This window comes from Sphaerodactylus townsendi, linkage group LG05 (assembly GCF_021028975.2).
Source record: "Sphaerodactylus townsendi isolate TG3544 linkage group LG05, MPM_Stown_v2.3, whole genome shotgun sequence".
In the NCBI taxonomy this organism is placed as follows: Eukaryota; Metazoa; Chordata; class Lepidosauria; order Squamata; family Sphaerodactylidae; genus Sphaerodactylus; species Sphaerodactylus townsendi.
In genome coordinates this window covers 121,644,801-121,661,869 of record NC_059429.1, presented here as the reverse complement: position 1 = coordinate 121,661,869, position 17,069 = coordinate 121,644,801, and the positions used below count along the sequence as shown (strand labels likewise).

The following is a 17,069-nucleotide window of genomic DNA, read 5'->3' as shown; positions in this document are numbered from 1 at the left end:
CGGGCAAATTCTGCAAAACGAAAGCTGCTGTCGGTTGAATAGTTTTGATGGTGCTGGATAAGCCATTTCCATTTAATCTCGCACTGATCTTTGGCCAAAGGCGCCTGCTGGGCTTTGGAGGAAAGCGGGTACCTCGGCGTAGTATCTTCTTTAATCTTGCAGGTTCAAAAGAGTCACAAACCAGTCGTTGCTGCTGCCCCCATCCAGGACTAAGAGCCGATGTCCACGTGATTTTCTTGGCGCTACCAGATCCGTATAAATCGCCATAGTCCTCCTTATGCGTAATCGAAAGGTGGTGGATGAAGTAGGAAGTTGGAAGCCATCCCCATCAAACGGGCAGGTATTGGAGGTCTGTAGTAACCCTCTCCATCGCTCCTCCTTACTGTGAGGCGGCTACAGGTTGAGCGGGTTGAGGCAGCTGCTGCGCAGGGCCGGAATCGGTGGAGGTATCAACGCTGGTGCCGCTGGTGTTCCGGTGGAGCCGGTCCTTGAAGGTGGCTGGATCCAGCAGCGCCTCTGGCTCGGCTGTACCCGCGGACAGCGTTAGACTCCAACTTGGGTTGTCCTGGTCTGCTGCTTCTTCAGTTCCTCTCCAAGGCAGCTGGGGCTCTCCTTGCGAAGTCAATGCATCCTGGTGCGTATGCTGCTCGCTCCAATTTAGCCAGTTCGTCCCCTGGCTGAACAGCTGCAGTAAGTTCACTTTGAGGCGCGCAAGGCCCGGAACACTTACTTGACGCTGTAAGTTCAGTTTGGAGTATTCCAGGACTTTATCATGGACTGATAGATTCTGGGCGCATATTGTCGGAGCGATCCGGCACGGTCCACCCTGAAGTTGGACTTTGGCGCTTGCCAGTTCCCGGCTCCTTAAATTTCACGCCTGCTGCAGCTGTTCCGCCCTCTTCCCATAGCTGGCGCTCACGGCCCATGCTTCTGGGCAATCCTGAGTCGGGCTCCACTCTCAATCCAGCTCTCTTCACGGGAGAGGGAACAGATCCGCTGGAGTGGTGGCTTTCTCCGGATTCCTCGCCGCCCGACGCTATGCATCGTACCCACCGGGTAATTCCATCGGGCATCCTGTGTCGGTCCATCACCGTGGATCAAACTGGATCGAGGACCTGCAATGGATAATCTCCCAATCCCTGGTATAGTCCCCAGTGTCACCGGGTGGTCTCTCGGATCTAAATCCTGCGAAGCAGCTACGTGGTTCTTTTTTGGGAGCATCACCAAAATACGAAGTCCAGGAATCGCCTGGCGGGACTCCTGGGCTGCTTATGAAAGGTGGTCAGGCCCGCCTCCTCCGTGACAGGTTGCATCTGAGGCTTCTGTAATCCATAATGAAACGGGTGATATCCGGATCCACAGCGCTTCGGATCCATAGATACAGCCCTAAACGACCGGCGAAGTCCCTTATACCGCTCGTCTTACGCCTTCGCTCCAACGGAGTAGCGTAAAGACTCGCGCTGATAGCGAGAGCGGAAAGAGTCACCAGCGGTGACTCCGCTCTCTGCCTTAGGATCTATAGAAGGGAAAAGTGCCGAGTCTCTTTGGGGCTACCGCATCTTCCTGTGGAAACATCCAGAATTTCCATGCCGAAAAGGCACCAGAGGTCCACTCGCATTAGGAATATAGATGAATTAAGATTCCTGCCATGTAATGGGCATTCCATAGGAAGAGAAGCTAAAAGGCTCTTTTAAAAGACCGCTTTATTCAGACATCTTAGGAAAGCTCTGGTACACGAGGCAGGAATAAGATCTCCCGGCCAGAAACACAGGTTATAACTCTTGTCCATCCATCCCCTGGATTCCCATGGGGAACGGAGGGCTCATCTCCTCAGAGAGAGATAAGTGTCTCCAAATCGGAGGTTTGGCCCATCGCCTTGCTGTGGAATGTACTCAAGGCCAGGCGACTGCCCCTCTCATCAACACCATTGAATCCTTTACAATCATCTTGTATGCCATTCTGGAATTGCCAGCGGTGCATTTGGTGAAGCGGGGAGGAACCACTGATATGGAGTGGTCATTTTTAGTAACAGACTCTTCTCCACTCCATTCTATTCCACTCATGGCAATTTCCTCTTTGGAACATGAAATAAACACCCATAACATTTTCTGGCACACCTTTATTTATTGGATTTAATTCCCCACTCTTGCCATGGGCTCAGTGTGGCTTCCAATGCATATAAATACAATTTACATGTGAATATCATTTACAATAATAAAACATCAGTAATCTATAAATCTATTTACCTATGGTACTGAAACATGACCAAGGGTGGAGCAACATATCACTCCCATGATTTTATAAAAAGGGTAGGGTAAAGGGAAGGGAAGCCAGCGAGATGGATGTATCACTCCTGTTGCTGCTCTTAATCACAGGCTTGGTGGAACAACTCTGTGTTGCATGCCCTGCAGAACTAAGAGAAGTCTCATTTGGTAGAACATTCCACCAGGCCGTGGCCAGGGCTGAAAAGCCCTGGCAGAGGACAAACAGCTTTTCAGGGACCACCAGAAAGTTGCTGTTAGCGAAGCGTAAAACTCCCAGGGGGACATATGGGGAAAGGTGGTCTCTCAGACTGTTAAGGACTTTCAACAGTAAAACTAAAGCCCTGAAATGGATCCGGTACTCCACCTGGAGCCAGTACTCAAGTGCCAGTCGAATGTGGACCGTTCACAGTGTCCCAGTAAGAACCTATGCAGCCTCATTTTGGACTAGTTGAAGTTTCTGGATCGGGACCAAGAGCAGCCCTACACAGAACAACTTACAGTAATTCAGTCTGGAGGTTACCTTTGCATGGCTTGCTGTAGCCAGATCAGGGCAGAACAAATAGGGCACCAGTAGCCTGGCTTGGTGAAGGTGGGAGAAAGCCAGTTGGGCTACATTAGTGACCTCTGCCTTCACTGAAAGGGAGGCATATAGAATCACACCCAGGCTCTTAACTGATGGCTTAGGTTTCAGTTGCAGACCATCAAGAGCTGGGAGTTGGTACCCCCACTTCAGACTGCCCTCAACCCAGCCACAGGTATTTCCGTTTCATTGGATTTAACTGCATCTGGCTCTGCTTCATCCACTTCACCACAGCCTCCAGACAACTGGTCAAGTTATCTGGGATGGCAATTGACTGGCTGCTCCCAGGGAGACAACCCAGTCCAAAACTCTGGACCAGCTGAGCCAGAGGGCACATATAAAAGTTGAATAGCGTTGTTCCTTGAGGAACCCCACACACTGAGTGGCGCAATACGGTCCTCTCCCCCAGTGCTGTCCTCTGACCCCAACTACAGAGAAAGGAGCCCAGCCATTGCAAAACGGTTCCCCTTAAACTGGCGTCGGCAAGGTGGTGCGTCAAAAGGTCATAATTGACCAGGTCAAACACTCACTATGCACTTATGATAAACAACTGAAGTTCTATAGAAGATCACTGGTAAGCCTAGTGCAAATGAAATCTTCACATGGAGAACAGAAAACAGAAACACAACACATTCAGTTTTGTTTTTAAAAAAGAAAAGACATTCTGAAGCGTTTGTTTTACATATTACATAGGTTTCGGTCATGGGGAATACAAACATTTACTATGTAAGGCTTGTTTTATTTGTTTATTTGCTTGTTTGATTATTTGTTTATTTATTTGTTTATTTAATTGAACTTCATAGACCGCCTCATTCCCGGAGGGTTCTAGGCGGTTCACAACACAGACAATGTAACAACTAATAAATTACTTAAAATACAGAGTGCCACCCTCCCCCACATCTAGGCTGGCCTGGGCTGCTGGGCTCGATTACTAGCATTAAACCTAAGACCTAGTTTTGGGGAAGCAGTGTAGGTAAGCCTGTTAAGCGCTGTTAAACTCCACTGATTTTCATGCAAAGAACTAAAGCGTGATCCTTTACCTAGGAGTAAGCTCGGTTGCTGGCAATGGGGCTTGCTTCTGAGTAAACCCTCCTAGGGTTGTGATTTACCCGTTGGAAGAGTTGCATGGTTGCTTCAAAGCAAAGCCACCGACTACCACCAATCTTACTCCTGAGTAATGCACGCCTCGGAGCAAACCGTTTTTTCTAAACTAAAACCTCAGTTTTGAGGTTAAATTGCCGTGTTGGCACTTTGCAATAAATAGGTGGGTTTGGGGTTGCAATTTGGCCACTCGGTCTCGAAAAGGTTAGCTATCACTGCCTTAGATACATTATTGCTTACATTGTTCCCTCATTCTGTAATCCAGTCATATTACATTGTTCATTGGTTGTCTTCTGTTGTCTCCCCAAACCATGATCTGTCTTTGCAAGAACAAGAATGGGAGGGTCCGGAGCTTCTTATAAATTGCTTCTAAGTTTGCATTACAAAGTAGTTTGCCATTACCTTTGAACTGGTGGGCTGTTCAAAATTTGAAATTGTGCATGGTGGGGAGGATGTGTGTGTATTCCTTGCTAGCAATATAAGTTTGCAGTTCAAACTCAAACCATTATTTGCTTGACTGGTGTAATAGCAAACTGTGGTTAGTTGGAAACGGGTAAGCAACAGATTAGCTCCCATTATGCAAAGGGAAGAGAAAAAAACAATTGGTTTTTATACCCGACTTTTCTCAACCGTAAGGAATCTCAAAGCGGCTTATAGTCACTTTCTCTTCCTCTCCCCACAACAGTCACCTTGTGAGGTAAGCGAGACTGAGAGAGTTCTGAGAGCTGTGAGTGGTCCAAGGTCATCAGCAGGCTTCATATGGAGGTGAAATAAGCCCATTTCACCAAACAAGAGTCCACCACTCTTAACTACTATACCATGCTGGGAGAGAAGGAGTCAGAGTCTTCTTAATAGTGTCTTCTTAATAACTTCTACATGGCTTCTTGTAATTTTATTAAAGCTATAACAAAAATATTATGATGTATAAGTAATTGTAGGGCTAACACTGGTTGTTGTCATCACAGCAAAACATCCTTTATTACTAACCTATGTTCTCCCAATTATAGTCATTGGATTATTATTATATACTCCACTTGCTCTACTACCATCAGATCCACTGAAGATGCCAGCCACAGATGCAGGCGAAACGTCAGGGGAAAATGCTACTGGAACACGGCCATACAACCCAGAAAACCTACAACACCCTAATGATTCCGGTCGTGAAAGCCTTCGACAATAAATTGGATTATTACTTTAAGAAGCTCCATTTAATTGAATCTTGGAGGCAGTATAGAAAGCAACTGGTTAAGAGATAATTTCATCCAGTCTCACTGGAAGGTTTAAAGTTAAATTTGTGTATAAACAAACATTATAAGAACGTCATGCTCATTTATTTTTATACCATACCATAAAACATTTTGATGCAAAATGATAAAATAAGCTGTGCACTTTCACTGAGAAATCCCGGGACATACTACAATAAAATAATTTCTGAAAATACTAGATGCCACAGTGAAATTTCTAGGCAGTTTAACAACCTGGCTTATCAGGCTGTTAATTTGGCAAAATACAGAACAGCAAAATGGCCTCATATCAGACACTTGGCTTTCTGCAACTGTTGTACCCATATTTAAAAAGTTGATCAGAGTACTCTGACTAACTACCATCTGATTTATCTTACTCTCAGTTGTGGCAAACTGAGTGCATCCCCTGATTGGCTCCGACCAAATAGAATTTCTGAGAGATCAGTCAACCATTTACCATTGTTCAGTGCTAAACCACCTGGCAAAAAATACAGTGGATCAAAGATGAGCAAATTATGTGCAGCCTTTCTCAATCTCAGGAGTGTGTTTGACTCTGTCTCCATGAAGTTCCTTTGGCATAATTTGGGGATGGACCCACATCTTCAGTTCCTTATTCGTAAACAACCACAGCCAAAATACCTTGTAATATGGGAGTGAAACAAGGCTGCGTCCTAGCTCCCCATCTTTTCAATCTTTTTCTTAATGATCTAGCTCCAAGTCTTCAGCAAGTTGATGGCTGCTTCCCTAAATTGAGACCTAAAGCGGTATCTGTCCTGCTTTATGCTGATGATGTTATGCTGCTCTACCATACCAAAAAAGGCCTTGGCTGTCTTCTACTGGCGTTTGCCAATTATTGCTAAGTAAATCTCCCTAACATCAACTTTAGCACATCCAAGGTGCTGGTGTTCTCCAAATCCTGGAAATCTTTTAAATAGAGAATCACCGGGCACAGTGTAGAACAAGTGAAGCAATTCTGATATCTTGGAGTTCACTTTCAGTACAATCTCAGTTTGTCAACTTAGCAGAAGCAGGCTATTAATTTGGCAAAATGCAGAACAGCAGCAGTAAACAGTTTTATTTTACTACAAAGGCAGCCAGTTTGTCCCAGCAGCAATTAAAATCTTCAAAGCCAAGTTGCTTTCTCAAGCACTATATGGAGTGTCCATTTGGATAAGTAATTTCATCTTTAGACTGGAACAGGTTCAATCCAATTTTCTTCACCGCCTTCCGGGAATTCCCAACTGTGTCGCATAACACTGAGTGATCTCAGATTTTGTCTGCCATTGCCACTCCTTAAATTTATATTTACTGCCTGACTTTCTTCAGTAGGTTCAGTGAGTATCGCAGTCAGTCTTTCCCCCATGCTTAAAATTGCATTTGGGAGGTCAATCTGGGTTTGAACCTGTATGCCATATTTTCATTCCATTGTCTCACTCTGAAGAAGATGTTACATTGTGAAGAGTTTGTACATCTTTCCTGGAAACAAGTGTCTAGACTCTAGTGGCACCATGTGCTGCACCACCATCCCATATCCATGAATGTTGTTGGCCATTAGAGTTGCCAGCCGCCAGCAGCTGTTGGGGATTTTGTTGGGTGTTAGTGGATTCCTTCTTTTCCATGCACCTGAATGTGGATGAACCAACTGTCCTTAACCTAAGGTCTTGCTAAATCTGGCTAAGCTTTAAATTTAAATAGTTTTAAATGTATTGTCTGACTTGCAGAGCTTTTTGTAACTATCTAATTTTTTTTAAGAATCCCTATCACCATTTATTAAAAATCAGATGTCAGATCCTGGGTTATGATCATTCTTTTTTTTAAAGAAGTGGCTAGTGGTCTCAGTAACTGGCTTCTTCTTTTGTGTATTATGGGCATTTTTCATTAGTGAGAGTTAAGTAACATGCAAATCCTTTCAACTTTTGACACACATTTATTAGTTTAGGCCAGGGGTCACTGGTGAAATATCTGTAGTAGGATGTGGAAATCTCCTGGAATTACAGCTTATCTCCAGACTATAGAGATCTGTTCCCCTGGATATCTATTCTCCTGGAGAAAACATGTGCTTTTAGGGTGGGTTTTATAGCTCTGTACCCCACTGAGGTCCCTGTCTCGCACAGGCTGCACCCCCAAATCTCCAGGAGCTTCCCAGCCTGATTCTGGCCACCCTGCTCCCACCATCCCTCACTGGTGGCCAGAGAGGACTGGCAACCCTACGTGGGTGCCATGGCACCGTGTTGACACCTTTCTTAGTGCTCACCAAGTGTTTTTAGAAAGTGTGCAGGGCCAAGTAGGGCTTTTGCCCAGTAGGGTTTCTGATTGGTCACTGATTGACTGTGCAGACTTTTTTTAAAAAAGTTGTTTCTGCAGCAACTTCCGCCGTAGCACAAAGCCGTAGCACAAAGATGTTCGTTGTGTGACTCAAAGTAAGCTGTGTATATACAAGAAAATATTTTGGAAACAATATGTTAATTTTAAAACATCCTGTTAAACAGAGCTTCTGCCTGAAATGTTGAAGAGTTGCTATTAGACTTAATATGTGACCTCTCTCCCTGTCAAGTTGTGGTTGGCTTTGCCCCCTACAACAGCCTTGCTTCCACCACTCTGTGTCACAATTTTAAAGGTCTGCAGGATCAAGAAGATGGAAGAGTCCTGGTTTAGGCTTTAAGAAATCTCAAAGCTGGTGCAAGTTGGCAACCTTGATTTTTATGTGGATTAATTTTCAAAGGCTCAAGTTCTCCTGCTGGGGGGTTTGTTTTCCCTTTTGTTGATGTATTACTTTCCTTCCCTTCAAGTTGGGTTTGAAGACTATGGACCAGATTGTGATAGCATGAGGATAACAGCGTTCTTGGACATTCCGGGGCAGGATAACTTGGCTCCTCTTGCACGTCTGGAAAAATATGCTTTTAGCGATAATATATTCAACAGGTAACAAATATACTGTAAATAATTGTGTTAATGCCATTATGCTGTGAATGTTTCTCATATTTTCATTGATAGATGTTCTGTGTGAATAAAAATGGTTAACGCTGATTTTAATCACAGTTTTTGCTATGTGTTTAAATAATGCAGTTAAGTATTTTTTTTAATTAAAAAAAGTTTAACTGTTAGTGCCATTCTGCAGGCTGGAGTCCCCATGTTTGGGAATGGGTGGGGAAGCTTTCCTAATTTTTTTGCTGGCATTGGATTATTTCTTTTTCTATTTTGTACCTTCTCCTATATAGACATTTTTCTTTATCATCTTGTATGAGCCAGCTGTTGCAGTTCAGAAGGGGCAGAGCAGTGCTGGTGTCTAGTGCTGTGCGATCTGGGGTAAAGCTAGACATGAGCTTGATTGAGGGCTCTCATATGTCAGTCGCAGAGCCCCCTGGGAGAGTTTCCACAATGCCTAATGGATTCAGGGAGATTTATTGTTCTAGTCTGTTAATTTTATTTGCTGATGCATAGTAATATTGAAGATTATGGTGGTGGACCCATATGCAGCAGAGTGCCAGACTTTGGATGGATGGGTGGAAGCTTAACCTTGTCCTTAGCAATCACGAGTTGATCAACAGCTTTCAGGTACCATCTTCATTGATGACTCAGTGCAAGTCTGGGCCCAGTTTAGCTGACCATTTTCTTGCTTACATCATGGTGGTAGAGGTAGCAGCTTCTGTGAAAGGTGCAAAACATGGAGGTAGGCAAAGAGAGATCTCTATTTTGCATTGGTTAGACCTCACCTAGAATATTGTGTACAGTTCTGGGCACCGTAATTCAGTGAAGATATTGACAAGCTGGAATGGGTCCAGAGGGGGGCAACCAAAATGGTAGAAGGTCTGGAATCCATGCCCTACGAGGAGAGGCTTAGGGAGCTGGGTATGTTTAGTTTGGCGAAGAGAAGGTTAAGAGGTGACATGACAGCCATCTTGAGATATTTAAAGGGATGTGTTGTTGGTGAGGGAGCAAGCTTGTTTTCTGCTGCTCCAGAGACTAGGATCAGGAGTAATGGGTTCAAGGTGAAGGAAAAGAGATTCTACCTAAACATCAGTAAAAAGTTCCTGACAGTATGGGCTGTTCAACAGGAATGCACTATCTCGGAGTGTGGTGGAGTCTGGAACTTTTTAAAGAGAGGCTGGATGGCCATCTGTCAGGATTGTGTGTTCCTGCATTGCATGGGGTTGGGCTTGATGCCCCTTGCGGTCTCTTCAAACTCTATGATTCTAAGTCATCTCTACCACATGAACATTCAAACCACAGCTACCGTGGACTCCACTGCTGGAGATGGTAGGGCAAAGGGATGTGTTGCTACCATCACAATGGTAGCCATATTACAGTTCTTAGTGAGCTGATGGGTGAGAGCCAAATGACTGCATATTGCACTGGCTCCCTGACGCAGCGCGGACATTGCAGTCGATTGAGGTGACACAGCTGATATGGGGGTGGAATAATTATTCTCTCTTTGCTTCATAGCTGATAGTGGATCAGGTGGTGCAGAGGACAGAAAGTGTTCTGCAGGTTCAAGGTGCTCGCCGCTTTCCTCTTGCCTACTCACTACCTATTCCATTTCCAGGTTGCTCTAACTTTAATTTGCCAGATCAATCCAACAGCAGTTAAAGAGACACCCTCCAAGCCATATTGAATATTACCAGATTTGGACATTGTAGCAAACCAGAGTGAGAACATTCTGAAATGAAAGATGTAATTGGTGCATGTGAGCCCCTAGCACATTCATTGCCTTTCTTATAGGTTGAGTATCTGTATTGCTCCTCTGTACAACATGCTCTTCTGCTTAATTCCACAGTCTTGCTCCTCCTTCTGGAGCATAACCAGAGGTGGAGTTTTCATTTTCACATGCCCTGAGACATAATTATAACTTCTGTTGGGTAGGCCATCCTATAGATAGTGGAAATGATGGGCAAAATTTATACAACAGGACTTTTGCTGTCTGAATCCCCAAGCTACAATATTTGGCGCAAATAGCAACGTAACAATATTGAATATGCAGACTTCTCAAATTCCCCACCCCTTCATTTAAATCAGACTGTGCCCTGTTTTGTCTTGCACAGAATGTCAAAGGTGTGTTTGAAAAATAAAACCCCAAAAGACTGGGTTGTTAAATGATATTTCATTCGTTGCAGGCAAATCATTGCCAGAGGTCTACTTGACGTATTTCGTGATTTCAGTCATAATGATGAAGATTACTTGACAGTAATGGCAATAGTGGTGAGGCTGTCGGAAGATACAGGTGAGATTATCATTTTTATACCCTCCTCCCTTAACATAGTATTGAAGCAGAGGGGTGTGGGAAAGCCATATGCATGCTTTTTTGTTCCAAAAGGCTTTGTGTGGTGACAAAGACCATAAAGTTTCACTTCTTCGTGAGATGAATATGAACTCTTCCGTAAAGATTTGAATTAGGTATCGCAATATAAAGCTAGTTGCGGGGTCAGAATTCCGTTGTTCATTAGCACTAGACTTGTTAAATCTGATAGGCAGAGATTTCCAATTTTGTTGAATGTTGTGGGTTTTGTGAGCTGTGTGGCCGTGGTCTGGTAGTTTTTGCTCTTAATGTTTCACTCTCATCTATGGCTGGCATCTTCAAAGGTATGTCACAGTGAGATGTGTTCTTCTCTGTTGCACTGAAACACATCTCACCCAAGTGCCTCTGAAAATGCAAGTCATAGATACGAGCGAAACACTAGGAGCAAATCCACTAGACCCCAGCCACACAGCTGGAAAACCAACAATATCCAGTTGATTTTGGCCATGAAAGCCTTTGAAAATACATTTCCAGTTTTCTTTATAAAGCAGCAGTGGCGTAGTGGCTAAGAGCAGGTGCACTCTGATCTGGAGGAACCAGGTTTGATTCCCTGCTCTGCCGCCTGAGCTGTGGAGGCTTATCTGGGGAATTCAGATTAGCCTGTGCACTCCCACACACGCCAGCTGGGTGACCTTGGGCTAGTCACAGCTTCTCGGAGCTCTCTCAGCCCCACCTACCTCACAGGGTGTTTGTTGTGAGGGGGGAAGGGCAAGGAGATTGTAAGCCCCTTTGAGTCTCCTACAGGAGAGAAAGGGGGGATATAAATCCAAACTCTTCTTCTTCTTCTATAAAGTTCTTTTTTACCCTCCTGACCGAATGATTAGAATTCAGCGCATGCCCTGCCTGACCAGTCAGCCACCATCAGCTTGGATTTCCTGCAGTTCATTTCTCTGTTGCACAAACACCAGATTCTACCAAAAAAAGTTCTTTTATTGCCTAAATAATAAATTTGGTTGGGATATTTGCATACTTTGCTTGCTAAGTGTATGCTGCTCCCCATGTGAAAATAAACTGCAATTATATTTTGCAGAAAATTATATTTTGCTGTGCTTAAGTAGTGACATTCTAAAAGGTATGGACCATTTTCAGAAATATGTTTACTTACTGATTCATTTACAGTTTCACAGTGTAAGAGGCCCTATATTGAAACCATGTGTTTTCTATCTTTGCTCTGATTGAACTTGTTATACTTATTCCTTAAAATCCCCAGAACCTACCGTACGGACTGAACTAATGGAACAGATACCACCCATTGCCATTTTTCTGCAAGAGAGCAGACCAAACTTTCCTACAGCTTTTTCAGAGTATCTAATGCCCATTGTGGTGAGATACCTCACAGACCCAAATAACCAGGTGAGGATTTCTGCACTCTCTCTATAGTTCAGTTATTATTAAAATCTGTTCTTTGGGTGAAGTGAAAAACTGCTTGGTGTGGGGTATGCTGTTACCTACATTAGCTACATTTTATTTGATACTAGCCTTTGGTTGACATTTATTTTTTGCTGAAACTTTTATTCCAGTCCATTATTGGTTGATGGAGCCTTCAACGGGAGGGCAGGAAGCAACAGTGTTTAGTCCATTTTGTGTGGGGTGTGTATGGGTGTGAAAGCTGGGCAGTGAAGAAGGCTGACAGGAAGGAAGTAGATTCCTTTGAATCTCACCATTGAAATTCATGAGGATTGTTGCATGGACATCGCTTTGTGAGCTCACAGTGGTCCAAAGCTTTGGACTAGTACCAGAGCCATCGTGGTGTAGTTGGTTAAGAGCAGGTGCACTCTAATCTGGAGAACCGGGTTTGATTCGCCACTCTGCCACTTGAGCTGGGGAGGCTTATCTGGTGAACCAGAGTAGCTTGTGCATTCCAACACATGCCAGCTGGGTGAACCTTTTTTGGGCTTGAGCTCAAGCAGTCTCTTTGGAGCTTCCTCTCAGCTCCTTTTGCACCTTAATCTCTCACAGGGTGTGTTTCTTGTTGTGGGTTGTAGGGAAGGCGATTGTAAGTTTCTCCCTTGAGGAGTCTCCTTCCACCCGGGGAGAGAAAAAAGGGGGGATATAAATCCAAACTCTTCTTCTTTACGGTCCTCTAAGTGAATAAGTATTCATGACTGACTAAAACCTGTACAGGAATTGGTTTGGGTGGTCATTAGTACCATCCTTGTATTTTTTGCACTGAGATAAACCTGCAGAGTTGTCATTTTTTCCTTTGGTCCTCAACAGGTTAGAAAAGCCAGCCAGGAATCTCTGGTGATATTGCTGGAGCAAGGGCTTGTTGGTCAAAATGATATTGAAAATAAAGTATGCCCAATCCTGTTGGACCTCTCTGCTCCAGAGAGTGATGATGAATACAAGGTGGAAGCTGTCAACGTAAGTCACTATTGTCTCTTTTATTTGGACTTTTTAGGATGCTTTTTTACCTAGTATATTTGACAGAAATATTGTACAGTTTTGCTGGCTAAATCACACCTGGGGTGCTGGCTTGTTGCCCAGTTGCCCCTTGCCTCCTTTTAAGAAATAAACTGAAGTTCAGAAACAATAGGGAGGATCTTGGCTATTGCAGTGGATATTTTATATGGGTCTTTCAGGTGTTCTTATCCAGTTCATTCAGCCAGCATAAACCACATTGGTGAGGCTTGGTTGACTTCCTTCCCCTTGGGTTGCAGACGGGAGAAACAGCCAGTGCAATCTATACAAGGGAAAGAGCAACTTCCTGTGAGAACTCCAGTGCTAAATTGCACTTTCCGGTCACAAACTATTTCTTCTCTGTTTTCTGAGTGGTACTTAAGCATCAAGCTGGGGATATGAAAAGCTCTAATGTTGATGGGTTCTAAGGAAATAAAATGTCTCTAAAGCATAGTAAGTACGCCCTCACTAAGGACACTTTTGCACATGCAGAATAATGCACTTTCAATCCACTTTCAATGCACTTTGCAGCTGGATTTACTGGGCGAAATCGCAAAATCCACTTGCAAGCAATTGTGAAAGTGCATTGGAAGTGGATTGAAATTGCATTATTCTGCATGTGCGAAAGTGCCCTTAGTTTCCAAAGCCTGAACTAATCTACTCAAGCAATACCAGTTAACATCATTATGTTGCTGACAAGATCCTCCTCTTCCTCCTGCAGCAAGGTAAGACTCCTGCTAGTTGCTGGGGGACTTGGCATCCTGGCTGTGAGGGCAGGTGGGAAGAACCACTAATAAGAATGGCCATATTCTTTTGTTCTATTACATTAGCTCAAAACCACATCAACACAGCAGGAAACAACCAAACCAACATTTCTATCCCCACCCCAAGGAATACAAGTATATGCAGAATTTCTTTTATCTGTGAAGGTGCAGAATGCTTTCATTTGCCCACATTTAGCGGTCTCAAGCAAGGGAGCAAAACCTAAAGTTTTCAAGTTGGAGGTGACATCACTAACTAGATCATTGGATCGCTTTACTGTGTTTGAAGTTGTATTGTATTTGCATCAATATATTGATAGCTGCTCTGATCCTGCTGCAGCAGGGAGAGCAGTATACAAATTCAGTAAATAAATTGACAGATAGATCCCTTTTTATTAAAGCAGCCTTGGTCTGTTAAGCTTATTGAAATGCAAGCACTCATCCTAAATTGCTGAAAGAAAGATTTCTTTGTTGGCTCAGATGAGATCCAAGATGACTCTGATAATACCATTTTTTTTTGAAGTGGTGTCCAAAATCATAGCTTGTGTTCCGTGCTGGTGAAGTAGTATAGCAAAGCTATAGGACACTTCTTTGATAGGACACTTGATAGAATTCTTTGCAACTTGAGAGGCTTATCTTGCCACTAGAATCAGTCCATTAAAAGCATTGTTTTGTATAAATTGAAATTACTGTATTTCATAAGAAGTTAAAAAAAAGATAAGTGTAACTTCCAGAGTTTTTTAATCCTAGGACAGTGATGGTGAACCTTTTTGAGACCAAGTGCCCAAATTGCAACCCAAACCCCACTTATTTATCGCAAAGTGCCAACCCGGCAATTTAACCTGAATGGTGAGGTTTTAGTTTAGGAAAAAACGGTTGGCTACCCCTTCCTCCGCCCCACCCGCTCAAGCAGGGGCCAGCCTGCTCTAGCCTCCAGCAAGTCCCGCGAACACCGCTCTGTGCCTCTCTAGCATCTTCCTCCTCTGTGCCACCCCACCCCCCCGGGCAGCAGCCACCCGGAGCACAGGTACCAGGCCCGCCAGCCGTGTCCTCCCTGTTCATCGTGGTGCGCGATGCACGCACATCTTGCTCAGTGGCCCAGGCCAGCCTAGGTGTGTGTGTGTGTGTGTGGGGGGGTGATTTTCCACCCCCCACATGACGAACTCTGTGTGTGTATGCCCACAGAGAGGGCTCTGAGTGCCACCTCTGGCACCTGTGCCATAGGTTCGCCATCACTGTCCTAGGAAGACTCTTTTCTGCCTGTGTTTTCAGGAAAAAAAGAGGGCAGATTTCCTCCAGTGAAATGACCAAAGAGAATGTCTTGGTTCAGATATAATGGTGAAATTCTTAATGGAGCCTTGGGCTCATGATGCGTTTCTCCCTCCTTTCATGCACAGCACACAAATTAATTATTTCTGGGCTTACAGCAGACCGTAATTTACTTTTGTGTCTGAACTGGCAAACTGTGTTTGCCCTGCAAACCTTGGCTCCAAATTGCAGTGTGGGGATAGCGTTCTGGTTTGTAACGCTGATAGAAATCAAAGTTTGCCTATTCAGATTTAATGATGATCAATGGCGTTTCACAATCTAAGAAACAACTAATTCTAGCATGTTGCACAATAGTAGAAGAAATCACGTGTGTGAGCTTGAGGCCTTTTTGAGGCTCATTCATCAATCAGACTCTAATTCAGAGAATTTGTTTCTTCTTAGCTTCCCCAAAGGGCTTGCCAACTAAATGTCTCTCTCAGAAGGATCTCTTGATCTGGGGCAGTCCTCAGTCAGCTGTGTCTGCCACATTTTCTCAAACACAGGCGGTTGTTCATCTGCCGGGCTGCCCATTCAAAGCCCTATTGAGCTACAAATAGGTCATGCCCCACTGCCGCGAACTGTTGCCATTGAAGCTGCAGTAGCTGAGTCTTCTTTTCTTACCATTTCAAAAAAGCAATCTTGGAATTGACCCACAAAGTTGTTCTGAAATCTGATTGAAATGTGTTATCAGATTATAATGTCCCAGGGTCCAAAGATCCCTGAAGATCAACCTCTTGTTCACCTTTTTCTTAATCTAAACCAGGAGACTCCAACCTGTGGCCTTCCAGATGTTCACGGACTATGATTCCCATCAGCTCTGCCAATTGGCCATTCTGGCAGGGGCTGATGGGAATTGTAATCCATGGACATCTGGAGGGCCATAGATTGGAGACCTCTGATCTCAATTCTGTTCCTCTCTTGGCATTTAATTTGTGGGAGAAGAGTACAGGTATGGTCAAAAGTGGTATATTTATTCCCCTGTAGACCAAACAGCTACCTAGGAGGTTTTGTTTAAGCAAATGGGATGGAAAGAAAGAGTTGAACATTCCCTAACCTCATCCCTTTTCCAGGATCAAATTAGCAGCCCCCTGTGGATACATGCAGTTAAATAATAATATATGCCATGTATCTCCTGGTTTAACAAGTAGTTTAGCTCCTTTATAAACCCTGGAGAACCTAATGTATATATTGGGGAATACTGAACATATCACAGTTATATAAATTATTTTTTCAGTTGCCTTTGGACTGCAGAAATTTGAGAAGAACTATATATGTCAAACTATTTCCTGTTGCTTCTAAAATGGGTGGTATATAGTTCTGTATAACAGATAACATTTTAACTTAATTTACATACAGTGGTATCTTCAGTAATTGCCGATTTCGGAGATCGCCGATTGCTGGGCGCCGTCTTCCGCACTTGGAAGTTGTCGGAAGCCTCGGCTTCCGAGGCTACGCAAACGTTTTTGGTGTTCGCTGGCCGTCGCCGGACAGATTACCGGCGAACACCAAGGTTCCACTGTATAACATCTGTAAAAATATCAAAATTTATCCTTACAATATTTGAGTGAACTTTTTTGTTGTTTTGGCAACTTAATAGCTTTGTGAAAGACTTGAGATATGTGGATTTTTTTTTTCTCCTACGGTCTTGTGGCATAGGAGCCTTTAAAGGAAGCAAAACTGAAAACTGTTTGATCCTTAAGGCTTGAGGGAAGAGCTCATTTTATTTGATTTTAAGAACCCAGATATGCGTAGAAGTCCTTAGTTGTCACTCTTTGGGAGAGGAGAGGACTGCTGTCTCTCGCATGTTGTTGTGGTGTTGAAGCACTTGCTGGCTGTCCCATCCCGTCCCCCATCCCCCCATTGGGGTGAACCACCTGGCATCGACCAGAGCCTGGCCATTTTCCATCAGGGCTTCCACTGTTTGGAACGGACCCTCTGAAGAAGTGAGGGGAGCTGCCATGTTAGAGATCTTTTCTGTTTGCCAGAGCTTTTGATGGGTTATGAGCAGAAGGCATCTTTTATGGGGTCGGGGTGGAAGGAAAGGTATTTGTAAGTTTTATTTTATCTGGTTTTAATCTGCAGTGGAACCTCGGTTTTCATTGCCTTCAGTTTTAATCG

At 44.0% G+C, this 17,069-nt stretch overlaps 1 protein-coding gene across 3 annotated transcripts in view; it reads left to right on the top strand.

The window, feature by feature from the left end:
* LOC125432535 (serine/threonine-protein phosphatase 4 regulatory subunit 1-like) overlaps positions 1–17,069 on the top strand; it is a 66,448-nt gene that overhangs the window by 16,619 nt on the left and 32,760 nt on the right. For all 3 annotated transcript variants that reach the window (XM_048496156.1, XM_048496155.1, XM_048496157.1), the window contains 4 exons: positions 7,979–8,111; positions 10,301–10,407; positions 11,693–11,835; positions 12,700–12,846. In XM_048496156.1, the coding sequence (XP_048352113.1) occupies positions 7,979–8,111; positions 10,301–10,407; positions 11,693–11,835; positions 12,700–12,846 (530 nt within the window). The remainder of the gene's footprint in view (positions 1–7,978; positions 8,112–10,300; positions 10,408–11,692; positions 11,836–12,699; positions 12,847–17,069) is intronic.